Source organism: Fukomys damarensis, unplaced genomic scaffold, assembly GCF_012274545.1.
Source record: "Fukomys damarensis isolate Sample0158 unplaced genomic scaffold, DMR_v1.0_HiC HiC_scaffold_16, whole genome shotgun sequence".
Classification (NCBI taxonomy): Eukaryota; Metazoa; Chordata; class Mammalia; order Rodentia; family Bathyergidae; genus Fukomys; species Fukomys damarensis.
Window position 1 is genome coordinate 89,613,140 of NW_022900928.1, and position 15,164 is coordinate 89,628,303.

General features: G+C 42.9%; 1 protein-coding gene and 1 pseudogene across 3 annotated transcripts in view; both read left to right on the forward strand.

Annotated features, from left to right (window-relative positions):
• The first annotated feature begins 1,333 nt into the window (after window positions 1–1,333).
• On the forward strand, window positions 1,334–1,485 carry LOC117286480 (annotated as a pseudogene).
• A 7,771-nt stretch (window positions 1,486–9,256) lies between these two features.
• The window catches only part of Ezh2 (enhancer of zeste 2 polycomb repressive complex 2 subunit), an 88,493-nt gene continuing 82,585 nt past the window's right edge, over window positions 9,257–15,164 (forward strand). For 2 of the 3 annotated variants that reach the window (XM_010638587.2, XM_010638584.2), the window contains exons 1-2: window positions 9,257–9,338; window positions 11,719–11,836. In XM_010638587.2, coding sequence (XP_010636889.1) covers window positions 11,769–11,836 — 68 coding nt within the window. In that variant the 5' untranslated portion in view covers window positions 9,257–9,338; window positions 11,719–11,768. The remainder of the gene's footprint in view (window positions 9,339–11,718; window positions 11,837–15,164) is intronic. The other variant, XM_010638595.2, reaches the window with a different exon arrangement.

Here is a 15,164-nt window from a genome sequence, read left to right on the forward strand (position 1 = left end):
TTTCACTCCTTCTTCCTTTCCTTTTTTATCTTCTTCCTTTTTGATGGGGTCCTGCTATGTAGTCCAGACTGGCTTGAACTCACTGTGTAGCCCAGGCTGGCTCTAACTTGCAGGGATCCTCTTATTACAGTATAGTTTCTTTAGAAATGGCTCACTAGCCACGCATGGTAGCACACACCTGTAATCCCAGCACTCGGGAGGCTGAGGCAGGAGGACCAATGTGAGATCGAGACCAGCCTGGGCTACATAGTGAGCTCCAGGTGTCTCAACTATTGAGCGAACTTGGGCAGAAAAAGAGAAAAGGAAGATCAAAGCAAAAATAAAAGTACATGCTTTGTCTGGGAGATGCAGCTGGGCTACCGCGGGAAGTCAGGCTAGAGGGCGCATCCAATCTTGTTTTATGCCACATCCACGCCTCGTGGTGGCCCACATATCGGCGCCGTCTTGAGACCTTGTGATGGACGGGTCCTTCTCATTTCCCCAGCCAGCTTTGCTAGTCTTGTCTCCTTTATCACGCTCCGTGTTCTGCATATCTGGACCCAGGTGCTCTCTGCTATCAGAATGTTTATGTTTATCATTTCTTACAGCAGTCAGCCTTCTTTCTCTGGAGGCCAGGAGCATTTCTGGCTGAAATGAGGGAATGAAAGGCCCGGGCCTGTTTTCTGGGGAGGCTCTGGAAGCAGAGCAGAGCCGGCCCTCTCGGTAGCCCGTGAAAGGTTGCTCCCCCGACCCCTGCAGGGAACCCAGCTTCAGACAGTGTAGCCGTGGGGCAGGAGTCTGGGCAGGGTCCACTGGCGCGCGGGGCAGGGGACTCTGGAGGCCACCAGGAAGATGCCGGCTGGGCTGCGGTCATCTGGAGGCCCAGGGGACATTCAACACGTGGCAGGGGGCTTTCCCCAGAGCAAAGGAGACAGAGACTTCACTTCAGCCTGACTCTAGTCCTTTGAAAGGAGATGATATATTGAGGTTACACTCAAGGACAGAGGATTACACAAGGGCATGGATGAGGAACACAGGAGGCAGATCATGGCAGAATTCCCTGAAATGACAGGGTCAGGGACAGCACCCATTTCAAGCATTTTCACCTCCCTGCCGTACATACAGTCACCTTATCTCCCAGAGATGTTTTGGTCTCAAAAACAGAGCCTCGGGTATCTGTTATTTCATAACATGAAACAAGACTGTAATAAGCCATTTCTCTCATCGTGTATCTTTTGTGGTGGGGGGATATTTGGAGAATTGAACTCAGGTCCTTGTGCTTGTAAAGTAGGCGGTGGAACCACTGAGCTAAACCCCCAGACTCCTGTCCTCTATCTTAATATTTTTAAATTCAATACTTACCTGGCAGGGAAGATAGCATGAAGGTGGTTTTCCCAGGGCAAGACTTCATCCACTCTGGATGTGCTGACCTCTGATTTCCCCGAATGCAGGAAGCTTGACTGCGTAATCTGTGGTAGTGGGGAACTGTGCTAGCATTCTCCCCTGGATAAACAAAACAAAAAAAAATTTTTTTTATAGATTCAGAGTTTAGGTATTAAGAGTTCAAGTCAGGCATGGTGAAGCAAGGTTGTAATCCAAGTACTCTGAGATGAGGCAGGAAGACTATAAATTTGAGCCCAGCCTGAGTTATTGGCAACTAAGTGAGACCCTGTCTCAAAATTTTTGTTTTTTGGTACAGAGATCGAACTCAGGACCTTGCACTTGAAAGGCAGGCACAGTGTCACCATGCTAAATCCCCAGTCCCCTACCTCAAAATTAAAAAAAAAAAAGATCTGCGATTGTGGCTCAGTGTGAATGAAAGTCTTGGGTTCCATCCCCACTATTGAACTATTGAAGAAGAAAAAAAAGGCTCAAAGGTCCTCCTTTGAAGTTTTTCAAGATCTAAAATTTTTCTCTTTGAGTAAATCTACCATAGAGGGTACACAATGCAGTTTCATTTATTTGCTAATGAGATTTGCTCTGTTGATTAAAACTGTGTATAGCCGCCATGGTGGCGCATGCCTGGAATCCCAGCCCTCGGGAGGCTGAGGCAGGAGGATGGCTGTGAGTTGGAGACCAGCCTGGGCTACACTGTGTTCCAGAGCAATCTGAACTACATAGTGAGACCCTGTCGCAAAAAACCAAAACAAACAAGCAAAGCTATGTATAAACTTTGCAGGAACTGCAGACACAGCTCCCGGCTGACAGCTGCAGAATGAAAGCCAGGACAACAAGGAGCTAGGAAGCCCTGTTGCAATGCAGCCACCAGCAGTTATCTCCTTCCCTACCTGCTTGTGAGCTGGAGGTTGAGCCTGGTCTGGGAATCTATATATTTTAACTTTCTTGAACCTGTATATTTTGGATGTGAGACAAATAAATTTATGCAGCCTGGTATGGTGATACACCCCTGTGATCCCAGCAGTTGGGAGACTGAGGCAGGAGGATTGCTGTGAGTTAGAGGCCAGCCTGGGCTACATAGTGAGTTCAAGGCCAGCCTGAACTACACAGGGAGACCCTGTCTCCAAAAAAACCCAAACAAAACAAACAAAAAAAAAGCTTATGCAAACATGTACATTACTTGCAGATACCTACATAAGTATGGAGTTCACCTTAACACACTTTTTATATATTTTTTTATACTGAATGATTCCTTCACCTCTGAAATGCCACTCCCCAAAGTTATGCAAGCACTGTTCATAATTTGGTGGATTATTCTTTGGAGGTTTTGTTTTGTTAGGGTTTGTTTTTGTTTTTTGTTTTTGTTTGTTTGTTTGTTTGAGGCAAGGTCTGGCTATATAGTTTATACTGATCTTGGACTCATTATGTAGCCTATGCTGGCTTTGAACTCTCAGAGATCCTCCTGCCCCAGCGTCCTGAGCACTGGGATTATAGACATGCACCATGAGCACATCAGGCTTCCTTCAGATTTTTCTATCCATGTAGTTCATGCTATGTGTATTTTTTGTTTTGTTTGTGGTTTTTAGTTTGTTGTAGTTGTTTATTTTTTGAGACAGGGTTTTACTATGTAGTTGAGACTGACCTGGAATTCACTTTGTAGCCCAGGCTGGTCTCAAACTCACAGAGATCCTCCTACCTCAGCCTCCGAGTGCTGGGATTACAGGCGTATACCGCCATGCCATGTGTATTTTAAAAGCTTTTTTCAATTCATTCTCCTCCTCCGGAATTTTGAGAAATGCATTGTTGTAAACAGCAAATTACCATGATAAGATTTTGTAAAAACTGAATACATTCTTTAATCAGTTCAGAATTATACCACAATTATTCCTTTTGCATGTTTTTTCCCAAGCATTTGAAGGTTAACACGAATGTTGCTGCAAAGTTAATTTTACTAAGAAAAAGAAGCTTATAAAAATTTTGAAAAAGAGAGGAGCTTACATCCATCCGCAACTTCTGGCTAATTTTTATAAACTCCGCCAGTTTCAAACGTGAAGACAAAACACACAGTTAGTCAAGCATGGGTGTGGGGGGAGACAATGTTAATCAGTTTAACAATAACCCACAACCTTCGGACCAACTAGATGCACGAGCGAATCTTTGGGTATTTATAGTGCACATTGAAAATCCTTTTACAGTAAGGAGATTTTTTTGTGGCCTTTAATCCAATCCACCAACCCCATGTTGCCCCAGTGAAAATAAGACGGGCAAACTTCAGATTCAATACAAGGAAGACAACACAAAATTACTCTCTCTTAAGTAGTAATGGTAAGGTTTATGTTAATCACCAAGCTGTTTTGCATTTCATTTTCTAACAGATGCATTGTGGGTAGCTCCCAGCTAACTATGAAAGTAAACGGGGCGGTGATGCCGGGCCCCTGCGCCGGGTGCGGCGGGGCGGAAGTGGGGGCGGGGCCTCCGACCTGTTAATTTCAAATCGGTTTCAGGCAGGGCCACGCTGCGAGGTTCTGGGACCCAGGTCCCGCCTGTGGCCGCGTTCATCGCCAGAACCGGATCGTCCACACCGGTGTCTCTAACTGGTTAGAGTCGAAGAGTCAAGCCGAGGACCCGAGAGCTGGAGTGTCGTGCCCGGCCCCGTCCCCCCACCCCTCGCGCCAGCTGTCGTGGATGAATCACATATAAATTACTCACTTTCTCTACCCACGGCGGGCCGGGGGTATTTCCTGTCAAGCGCTGATGGAGAAGGTTCAAAGGGCGGTTGACCTTTGCAAGCTTTCAATACTGATAATGAAAATCTAAGGAGGGCCCGGGAGAAGATTACCTATACCCAACGTATTTTGCACATTATAAAAAATTATCAACGAAAATATGAAGATAGAGTCTTTAGGGCAGAGGGTTTCGGTGAGTGTGAGCTGAACCCCAGTGTTTGTCAGATGTGAATTAAACCCCGAAACTAAAGCATGAAATACATTTTTATTTAAAAATTAAAAAAAAGGCCGGGCGTGGTGACGCAGGCCTGTAATCCCAGCACTCGGGAGGCTGAGGCAGGAGGATCGCTGTGAGTTCGAGACCAGCCTGGGCTACATAGTGAGTTCCAGGTCAGTCTCAACTACATAGTGAGACCCAATTGAAAAAAAAAAAACCCAATAGTAAACCCATTCAGATAATAGCACCGTTTGAGTTATCTCTTAAGGATATCTACCACCTTTTTTTTGCTGGTTAAAAAAAAAATTCCCTTGGGGAAATTTCGATCGACTTCCTGTGCTTATTCAACCTAGAGCACTTTACTCAAAATATTTCTTAGGGTTTTCCTAGTAACTTGCTGCTCTTCCTGTAAAGACAAAACCAGGAAAATTTTCAGAAAAAAAAAAAAAAACCCGGGTGACTTCCTAATTACTGTGAGTAATGAGAAAAACTTTAGAAACTGTATTGGGATTGAGTTAAGAATTAAAAAAAAAAAAAAGAAAAAGAAAAGAAAAACCCCCAAAACGAAGAAACCCTTAAATACACCTGTATTTTAAAACTGTCCTTGAGAAAATGGAGGTATAAAAAGCTTAGGAATCTCTAATGACTAAACTAGCTGGCTTATTGACTTGAAAGAGAAAACAGTGGGGCATGGAGATGCACACCTGTAACCCCAGCCCTCAAAAGGCTGAGGCAGGAGGATCCCGGAAAGTTTGAGGCCAGCCTGGGCTACAGAGCAAGTTCAAGCTCTACCTGAACTACATAGCAAGACTCTGTCTCAAAAATACCACAAATAAAAACAAGCCAACAAACATGTAACCTAGGAAAAACAATAGATTACAAGATATTAGAAATGTTATCAAGTGCTATATTTTAAAGGTAGAGAATTGATCTAATGGCAATTATAAATTTAGAGATTTCATTTAAGGTGGGAATTTAATAGTGATCATTGTAGTTTGTATAAAGACTTGCACTTTAAAATATTTCATTTATATTATGTTCCTTCGGCTTTAGGAATTGGTGGAACACATCTGCTTTTCTCCTCCTTTTATAGTATTGGGATATATTACCCTGAAATATGCCACTTTAACCTCAGGATTCCTGTCAGCTTAAGGAAACTATGACTCAATACAGGCAGGAAGAACCTTTCCCATGTCTTCCCTTATATGACTAAAAGCACAATCTTCTGTGAAATGGGTTTACCCTAAATTCTATCTTTGGGTTATGTCTACTCATAAATGCCCTCCCTGGGGGAGTTTTAATGCCCTCAAGAAGAAAGTCCTCAGCTAGGTGTGGTGGCAAACACCTGTAATCCTAGCACTCTGGAGGCTGAGTCAGGAGGGTTGCTGCAAGCTTGAGTCCAGCTTGGGTGATCAGCCTGAACTACACAATGATGCTGTCTCAGAAAACAAAAAGAAGAAATACCTCTCATACCCATACAGATAAAAAATTCCTTCCTTCCTTCCTTCCTTCCTTCCTTTTCTTTCTCTCTGAGACAGGGTCTCACTATGTAGTTGAGACTGACCTGGAACTCACTATGTAGCCCAGATTGGTCTTGAACTCACAGCGACCCTCCTGCCTCAGCCTCCCGAGTGCTAGGATCACAGGCATGTGCCGCCATGCCTGGTATCACAAGACTTCTTATCTCTTGTTCTTGTGAAAAGATATTTTTTTTTTTTTTTTTTTTTTTAAGCAAGGTCTGACTTTGTAATTCAGGCTGGCCCTGCACTCACTATGTAACCTAGGCTGGCCTGGGAACTCCTCAGAATCCTTCTGCCACAGCTTCCTGTGCTGGGATCACAGGCGTGCCCCACCATGCCCAGCCCACTTGTCTTTTGCTGAAGAAACCCATGTATTTCTTCCATAGCAGCCTTTCTTCCTTTTCCTCTACTAAATTAGGCACAGAGCTTCTGATTCTTTTTTTGTTTTGGTTGGTTTTGGTACTGGATATCGAATTTCAGACCTTGTGCTTGCGAGGCAGACAGAGGGACCACTGAGTTTAAGCCCTGGCCTCTCCTGATTTTGTTTTTATAATAAATTTTATTGGGCTAGGGATTTTAGCTCAGTGGTTTCACCTCCTGCCTTGAAAGCACAAGGAACAGAGTTCAATCTCTGGTACCCTCAAATATATATATATATATATGTATATAATTTTACTTTATCCCTTTCCCCCCATGCCCCCTCCCCTCCCCATTTACAAAACATTTATTTGCATTTTTTCTATTTTCAATGTTTTCTTGTCCCTTCCTTTCTCCCTCCCTCCTCCCTTGTTCCCCTTCCCATTGGAACACTTTCTTCCCATTTCCTAACATCCATTATACATTTCAGTCTTTATTTTCACTATGATTTTCTCACACTAGAGAAACAAAGTGATATTTAAACATATTTATCCAATTTATTTCACCTAAGAGTCTGGTCTCAAGGTCCACCCATTTAGCTATAAATGTCTGAAGCTCATCTTTATGGCAGAGTAGTACTCTATAGTACAAAGTACTTTATTGTAGTACTGTATTGTATCTTTATGCACTCATTTGTTGATAGGCATGTGGGCTGTTTTTAAGATTTAGCTATTATAAACTGTGCTGCTATAAACAGGGGTGTTCATATACTGCTGTGGTATGATGGTTTTAATTCTTTTAGAAAGATACCAAGAAGAGGTATAGCTGTGTCAAATGGAACCTCTAGCTTTAGTTTGAGGAATTTCCGCAATGATTTCCACAGTGGTTGTACCAGTCTGTACTCCACCAGCAGTGGAGAAGGGTTCCTTTATTCCCCACAGCCCCTCCAGCATTTTTCCCCCCAGCATTTGTTATTTCTTGATAGCACCTATTCTTTTTGGAGTGAGATGGAATCTCAGCTTTTTTTTTTTTTTTTTTTTTTTGGTACTGGGGCATCGAACTCGGGTCCTTGCCCTTTCGAGGCAGGCCACTGAACCACTGAGCTAAATCCCTGGCCCTCAGCATTGTTTTAATTTGCATCTTTCAAATGATGAGTGATGTTGAACTAGTTTGGGGGGGTGCTGGGATCAAACTTGGTTCCCTGCGCTTACAAGGCAGGTGGTGGGACCACTGAGCTAAATCCCTGGTCCGATGTTGAACCATTTAAATATATTTATTTGCCACTTCTAATTCTTCATCTGAGAAGTGTGTTTTTATTTCAGATGCCCATTTTTCATAGGGTCTTTAAATTTGGGGGTTCTGATTTTTTTAGGTCTTTATATATTCTAGATAATAGTCCTTTAGCTGATTAGCTGGTAAAAAAAATTTTTTTTTTCCCACTCTGGGTTTCCTTTTCACTCTCTGGTTTCTCTTGCTGTGCAAAAGTTTTTTTTAATAAGGTGAGGTCCCAGTTGTTGATTTTTTGTAGTATTTCCCAAGTGGTCTGGTTTTTTTCCATGAAGCCTTTGCCCATTTCTATGTCCTCAAGAATTCTACCTATTCTCTCTTCCAGCAGAGTTAGTGTTTCTGTTTTAATATTTAGATCTTCGATCCATTTTGATTTTAGGTTAGTGCATGGTGAAAGATATGGGTCTAGTTTCAATCTTCCGCATATGGAATGACAGTTTTTCCAGCACCATTTATTAAAGAGGCTGTCTTTCTTCCAGTGAGGGTGTCTGGCTCCTTTGTCAAAGATCAGATGACTGAGTATATCTGGAGTTGTTTCTGCAATCTCTAGTGTCTTCCACTGAACCTCAGGTCTGGTTTTTTTTTGTTTGTTTGTTTGCCAGGGATCGAACTCAGGAACCTGAGCTTGTGAAGCAGGTGGTGGAACTACTGAGCTAAACCTCAGCCCTCAGGTCTGTTATTTTGCCACTACCATGCTGTTTTGTTTGTTTGTTTTGTTTTTTGTTTTTTTGAGACAGGGTCTCTCTGTGTAGTTGAGATTGACCTGGAACTCACTATGTAGCCCAGGCTGGTCTCGAACTCACAGCACTCACAGCGATCCTCCTGCCTCAGCCTCCTAAATGCTGGGATTACAGGCGTGCACCACAACGCCTGGCAAAGGATTTATCAGGAAGTGTTTTATTGTTTTGTTTTGTTTTTTTTTTCCTGGTCCATGCTGTTTTTATCATTGTAACTTTGTAGTATAATTTAAAGTCAGGGATTATGTTAAATCCAAGATTTGTCTTTATTACCCAGAATTGCCTTTGCTATTATAGGTCTTTTCTGGCTCCAAATGAATTTTAGGATTGTTTTTTCTAATTGTGTGAGATGTGTTGTTGTGATTTTTTGTTGTTGTTTTTGTTTTGGTTTTGGTATCAGGGATCAAACTTGGAACCTTGTGATCGAAAGGTAGGTGGTGGTGGAACCGCTGAGCTAAATCCCCAGCCCTGCTGCTGGGATTTTGATTGGGGTTGCATTGAATCTGTATAACAATTTTGGAAGTATGGCCATTTTCACTATATTGGTTCTTCCTATCCAAGAACAAGGGATGTCTTTCCATTTTCTGATAATCTTTTCAATCTCCTTTTTCAGAGTACTATAGTTTTCAACATAGAGGCCTTTCCTTCCTATATTAGATTGATTCCTAGGTATTTCATTTTTGGGATGCTATTGTGAAAGGGGTTATTTCTCCCTGTGAGTCTGTTTTTTGTGTACAGAATGGCTATTGACTTTTTTTTTTTGTACTGGGGATTGAACTCAGGACCTTGCACTTGCGAGGCAGGTGTGGCGCCACCTGCCTTGTGTGGCATCTCCGTCCTTTCCTTTTTCCTATTACCCACAGTATTTCTGTGTTCCTGGACTCCCGTTAATAATACCTTCTTTCCATTTTAAACTGCAGCGGAGTAACCAGCTTGTTCAGACGGCTACAGAAAATGAAGTCCTGCTTCAGCAAGGCGGATGACTCCGGTGTGGATGCTGTGGCCAGGAGGCGATCAGCCTGCCTCGCCCTTGTGTTGCTGTTGTGCCTGTGGTCACTTCTGTCACTGTGAAGGGTGGTGACGGCCAAGTCAGTCAGACAAGCAACTCATCCAGCGAGTAAGCGAGTCAGGTTTCCATATGAAGTCAAAGTGTTTTCCCCATACCATTGTGAGAAACTGGAGGAGCCGGGTGCAGTGATGCATATCTGTAATTGTCACATGAGGGAGGCTGAGGCAGGAGGATCATGCTGAGCTGGAGGCCAACTCAGGTTCCACAGTGGGTTCAGGGCTGAACTATATAGCGGTACCCTGTCTCAAAACAAGCAAACAGAAAAGAAACTCGATACTATTTGCACTGTGGCAGCCTGTCGTTGCACCTGCTTGTCCATACTGGTACATAAAGCAGATATTTCCAAGGTTGCCTGTTCTCCAGAAATGACCTTTCTTCAAGCTTTGATCATTTGACGGCTGACAGGGATTTCTTAGAGCTTCAATTTGTGTTTGTTTACTTGCAGTTAGCATGAGCCTTTTCCAAGTTAACTAACATTTCTCCTCCAAGGCTTTACCCACTGATTTATTTACATTCTTACATAAATTGTTTAAAAATTAACTGAATCTGTTGCCTGGGCTGAAAATATTTTGCTAGTTTGCCTTTAATTGTATGTTGCTCTGATATATAAACATTTTCATTTTTAGTAGTTTTTTTCGCTTCTATGGTTTCTTTGTTTTGTTTTTGTTTTTGTCTTTCTGTACCAGGGATCAAACTCAGGTGCTTGTGAGGCAGGCAGCAGCACCACTAAGCCAAATCCCCGGCTCTTTCTTTGTTTTTAAGACTGTTTCTCATATTGGTAATTCAGTTACAGATTCTCCTATAATAATTTCTTCTAGATATTGCTTTTATATTTGTTTAACCTTTTTGTTTTTTCTAGTACTTGGAATTGACCCCAGGGAGTGCTGAGCTGCTTTCTTAGCCCTTTATTTATATTCATTTTGGGACAGGATCTCACTAAATTGTCCAGGCTGACCTCAAACTCTGATCCTCCTACCTGAGCCTCCCAGTAGCTGAGATAACCCTAGCCTTTGCTTAACTTTTTTCTTTTTGAGACAAGGTTTCACCATGTAATTCAGGCTGACCTTTTTTTTTTTTTTTTTTTGGTAGCAGGGGTCAAACTCAGGACCTTGCACTTGCAAGGCAGGCGCAGCACCACTGAGCAAAATCTTGGGCCCCATGCTGGCCTTGAATTCACAGTGATCCTCCTACCTCAGCCTCCTGCATGGTGGGATTACTGGTGTGTGCCACCATGGCCAGCTTGCATAACTTTTTTTTTTTTTTTTTTTGGTTTTTTGAGACAGGGTCTCACTATGTAGTCGAGACTGACCTGGAACTCACTGTGTAGCCCAGGCTGGTCTCAAACTCACAGTGATCCTCCTGCCTCAGCCTCCAGAGTGCTGGGATTACAGGCGTGTGCCACCATGCCCAGCCTCATAACTTTTTAATGAACTAACTTTATTTCAGGGTGAGTGATGAGAAAGCAGTTTCTCATCTTCCTTTCCTAGCCCTTTCTCTTCTCTTAATCAGGATTTCTAATTTCTTAGCTTTAAAATGTCTCCATATTGTGCTAAAGATAAAGTTGTACTACATAGGGGTTATTTTCAGAGGGCAGTTATACTTCTTGAAGAGCTGACAGGCAGTGGGCATAGTCACACACTCTGGTAATCTCAGCACTTGGGAGGCTGAAGCAGGATGATTTCTGTGACTTTGAGACCAGCATGGGCAACATAGTGAGTTAAAAGCCAGGTGGACCAGGGATTTAGCTCAGTGGTGCTGTTGTCTTACAAGCACAAGGTCCTGAGTTCGATCCCCAGTACCACAAAAAAACAGACAAAACTAACAGCTCTGGTCAGCTCTTTGCCACCTCTGGGCCTCAAGTCTTCTGGAAAATGAGTCTTGGAATAGATCTTTTTTTCCACCAAGTAGTCTAAAGAGCACAAGCTTGGAAGAGATAGATGAAAAAAGATTTCTGTGGTCAAATTTCGGAAATTCTGAGTTACACTGAGCGTGAAAGAGATTTCTATTTCATTTCATTCATTTATTTATTTAATGTTGCTTGTTGCAAGGTATTTGTGGACTTCCTCCTAAGGCCGTATCACTAGAGGTTGAACCCTAGGAGATTCCTCCAGTTAAAGGTGGCAGTTGCATAGAACATGTATGATGTGGGGCATGAGGGATGCAGGACGGTGACATAGGACTCAAGAGGCCTGTTCAGTGCTGGTGGCCTCTGTATAATAGAAGATGCTATAGTATGGACCTGACCCAGGCCTTAAAAAGCTTAGTTCCCCCCCACCAGAAAAAAGCTTAGTCCCCAGTTTGGCCTCAGTGGGAGGTGATGGAACCTTTAAGAGGCGGGGCCTGGCGGGAGGTCACGGATCACGAGGGCGGGGCATTCCCTCCAAAGGGATTGTGGGACTAGGTCTCTTCCTCTTTATTTGCGTTGCAGTTCTGAGCTGGGGCCTGAGCTGGCGGCTTTGCTGTGCACTCCAGACGTGGATGTGCTGCTTCGTCCTAGGCCCAGAGACAACGAGGTCAACCAGCCAGGGACTGAAATCTCCAAAACGGTAAGCCAGAGCGGGCGCAGGGATACACTCCTGGACTGTCAGCATTCGGGAGGCTGAGGCAGGAGGATCCCTTAAAGTTCGAGGCCAGCCTGAGCTACACAGTGAGACCCTGTCTGGAAAAAGACAACACAACAAAACAAAACAAAACACCCGCTGAATGGATGGCTGTTACAGCCCTGCATCTTGCTCTCAGATTGTAGGAAATGAAAGGTATTTTAGGGTCTGAATAGGGACAGAGGTGGTGACCGGGATGGCATGAGGGGAACTTCGGGCTTTCATTTTAGGGCAGGGCCTGACTTGCTTTGATCCTATTTGAGAAAGGCTTCTTAGCATTTGCCAAGGAGGCCGTCCTCGGGCAGGGGAGCCATGATTTAAAGTCGCTGAGTTGGCCTCTGTGTCACCTCGTGCTGTGGGGAGCTGGGTGGGGTCACCTGGGTTGGGCTAGACTTGGCTCCTGATGGCCACTGTCAGTTACCTGATGACAAGGCAGGTCCGGGGCTGTCACGGAGTGCTTACCTGTGATTTCTGTAACTGTTCTTAGTGAGGTACATAATAGTGGATCCTAAAACTAGAAAGTTCTCACCCATCTCCTCCTTTCTTTCTTTCCTTTTTTTGAGACAGGGTCTCACTATGTCGTTAAGGCCGGCTTGGAACTCACAGTGATCCTCCTGCCTCAGCCTCCTGGGTGCTGTGCTTTCGAAGACTGTGTGCAAGGGGGTGGTTAGGATCTGTGGATTCTCCAGGTCACTCACTCCCAGCCCTGGAACTGGATGATCTAATAGAATTTATACATTACAGTTTCCTGCAGTGACTTGCCGAGCTTGCTCTAAAGGGATTACACACAGTTCCCTAAGTGTATACTTTTAGAAGAACATAATGCAATTTGCTTTCTAGCCCAGAGCCCTCAAAATAATTACATAGAAGTTCAGACAAGTGTTAAAAGGCAGTTGTTTCTGGTGAATCCAAATGCCTTAAAAAAATCAATTTTATTTCTCAGCTGAGGCGGGCTCACAATGTAGATTTCATGTGGTTTATTGAATAGTGACGTGCAAGGGCTGCTCTAGCATAACAAGTCAGCAAGGAGAAAATTCAGTGCTGCATTCCAAAGTCAAATGGAGCAGAACAAGAGGAAGGAGCGAGGAGTGGGGACCATCACGGCCTCAAACATGCAAGGTCATGAGTTCGATCACTGGTACAGCAAAAAAAAAAAAAAAAAAAAAAAAAAAATCCTCATTCAAATATGTGCTCATTGTAAAAACTCCATCCTCACAGAAGATGCAACTCTAAAGGTACAAATACCTTATAACCTCACCTTGCCCTATAGCTCACCATAACCAGTGAAATCTGGTTAATTTTTCCAAGTTTCTACCTCCAGGTGTGGATATATACATATTTTTTTCTGTTTGTTTGAGACAGTCTCTCTGTGTAATCCAGGCTGGCCTTGAACTCACTATGATGCACAGGCTGGCCTCGAACTCAATGTGCTCCTCCTGCCTCAGCCTCCCAGATATTTTTGAAGTAAATTACATCAGAGTATATATTCTGTCTTATGACTCTTGTCCTTGGATATTAAGAGTGATATCCAAAATGCCAGGCAAAAATTTCCAATATTAAATCAGAATAATTCAAAAGAGTTCTATTTGTGATGCAAAGAATTCCTGAGAATACATCTTTCCAGGTTTGATAAATTTGAAATCCACCAATATGTGGCCACATGCCAGTATGTTTATTTCTCTGAAATTCATCCAAAAGGACTATTCTCACACAGTATGCATTTAGCTGTATGCTTTCTGCCTAACATTAGTGAAGAAAACAAGTATCTCTCTGACCAGCCTACATCTTATTAGCTGTAAATTTCATTATTTCAGATGCAGTCAGTATTCTTCCGGTAGGCAGTGCTCCTAACATATCACCCAAACCACATTAATACAGAAGCCCTGTGTGATTTAGCAGCCTTTGCCCTGTGTAGCTATTATTCAGATTTCTTTACCCAAACACTACACTCTGAACTGGGCATTATCACCAAGGGCAGGAAAAAAATGTCACTTTTTAAAAAAAGGCAGGCCAGGCATGGTCGTGCATACCTATAATGCCAGAACTGAGGAGGCTGAGGCAGGAGAATTGCCATAATTTTAAGGCCAGCCTGGGCTACACAGTGAGTTCCAGGGCTGTCTGAACTACATAGTGAGACCCTGTCTCCAAAACAAAAACAAGAAACAAACATAAAAAGTATGTCCTATGAAGAGGCCAGGAAAGCAAAACACATGTGCTGTCAGTGTAAGAGATACATGTGTATGGAACATGCTGTTGTCACGTGTGAAGACTGCCTTAGGTGTGATAATAGAAGTAAAGGTTTTTTTTCTTTTGAGACAGGGTCTTCTTTTGTAACAAAACAAAACAAAACAAACAAACAAAAAATGTATATATCCACACCAGGAGGTAGAAACTTGGAAAAATTAACCACCGGATTTCGCTGGTTATGGCGAGCTACTGGGCAGGGAGAGGTTACAAGGTACTTGTATCTTTAGAGTTGCATCTTCTGTGAGGATGGAGTTTTTTTTTTTTTTTTTTTTTTCCTTTTTTTTTTTTTTTTTTTTTTTTTTTTTTGCTGTACCAGTGATCAAACTTACGACCTTGCACTTGCAAGGTAGGTACTGCGCCACTGAGCTAAATCCCTGGCCCAAAGATTGCAATTTTTCAATTTTGCATTGTGAGCCTCAGCTGTGTGTTAAAAATAAAGAAATTAAAGGCTGGGCATTTAGCTCAGTGGTACTGCTGCCTGCCTCGAAAACACAAGGTCCCTCAGTTTGATCCTCAATACAAAAAAAAAAAAAAAAAAAAAAAAGAAAGAAAGAAAGAAAAAGAAATTAAAAATATTGAGGGCTGAAGGCCAGGCACCATGGTACATGCCTGTAATCTCAGCACTCAGGCCGAGGCAGGAGAATTGCTGCATGTTCAAGGTCAGCCTGGGGAAAAGCAAAAGAAGGTAAAAGGTTATGTTTAGATTTATAAACTGTGGCTGTTGGTTAGTATAGGAAAAGACTGATGGAAGATTCTGTGTTCTCAGAGTGGCCTTTTCTGAATCCTTGGCATTTGTCACCCCCACCCCACCGCCTTCTGAAACCATTTGTAGTGAAACTCAGTTTTGGTTTGCTTTTTATTTCCCAAAGCCTTACAGACCAATACTTTAATAAATATTAATCAGTGAAAATGGATTACTGGTAAAATGAAATTTAAAATGACAAAGACAAAATTCAAGGACAGCCAATGCTATGTTTGTATGTATGAATTTATTTATTTGAGACAGGGTCTTGCTATGTAGTTCAAG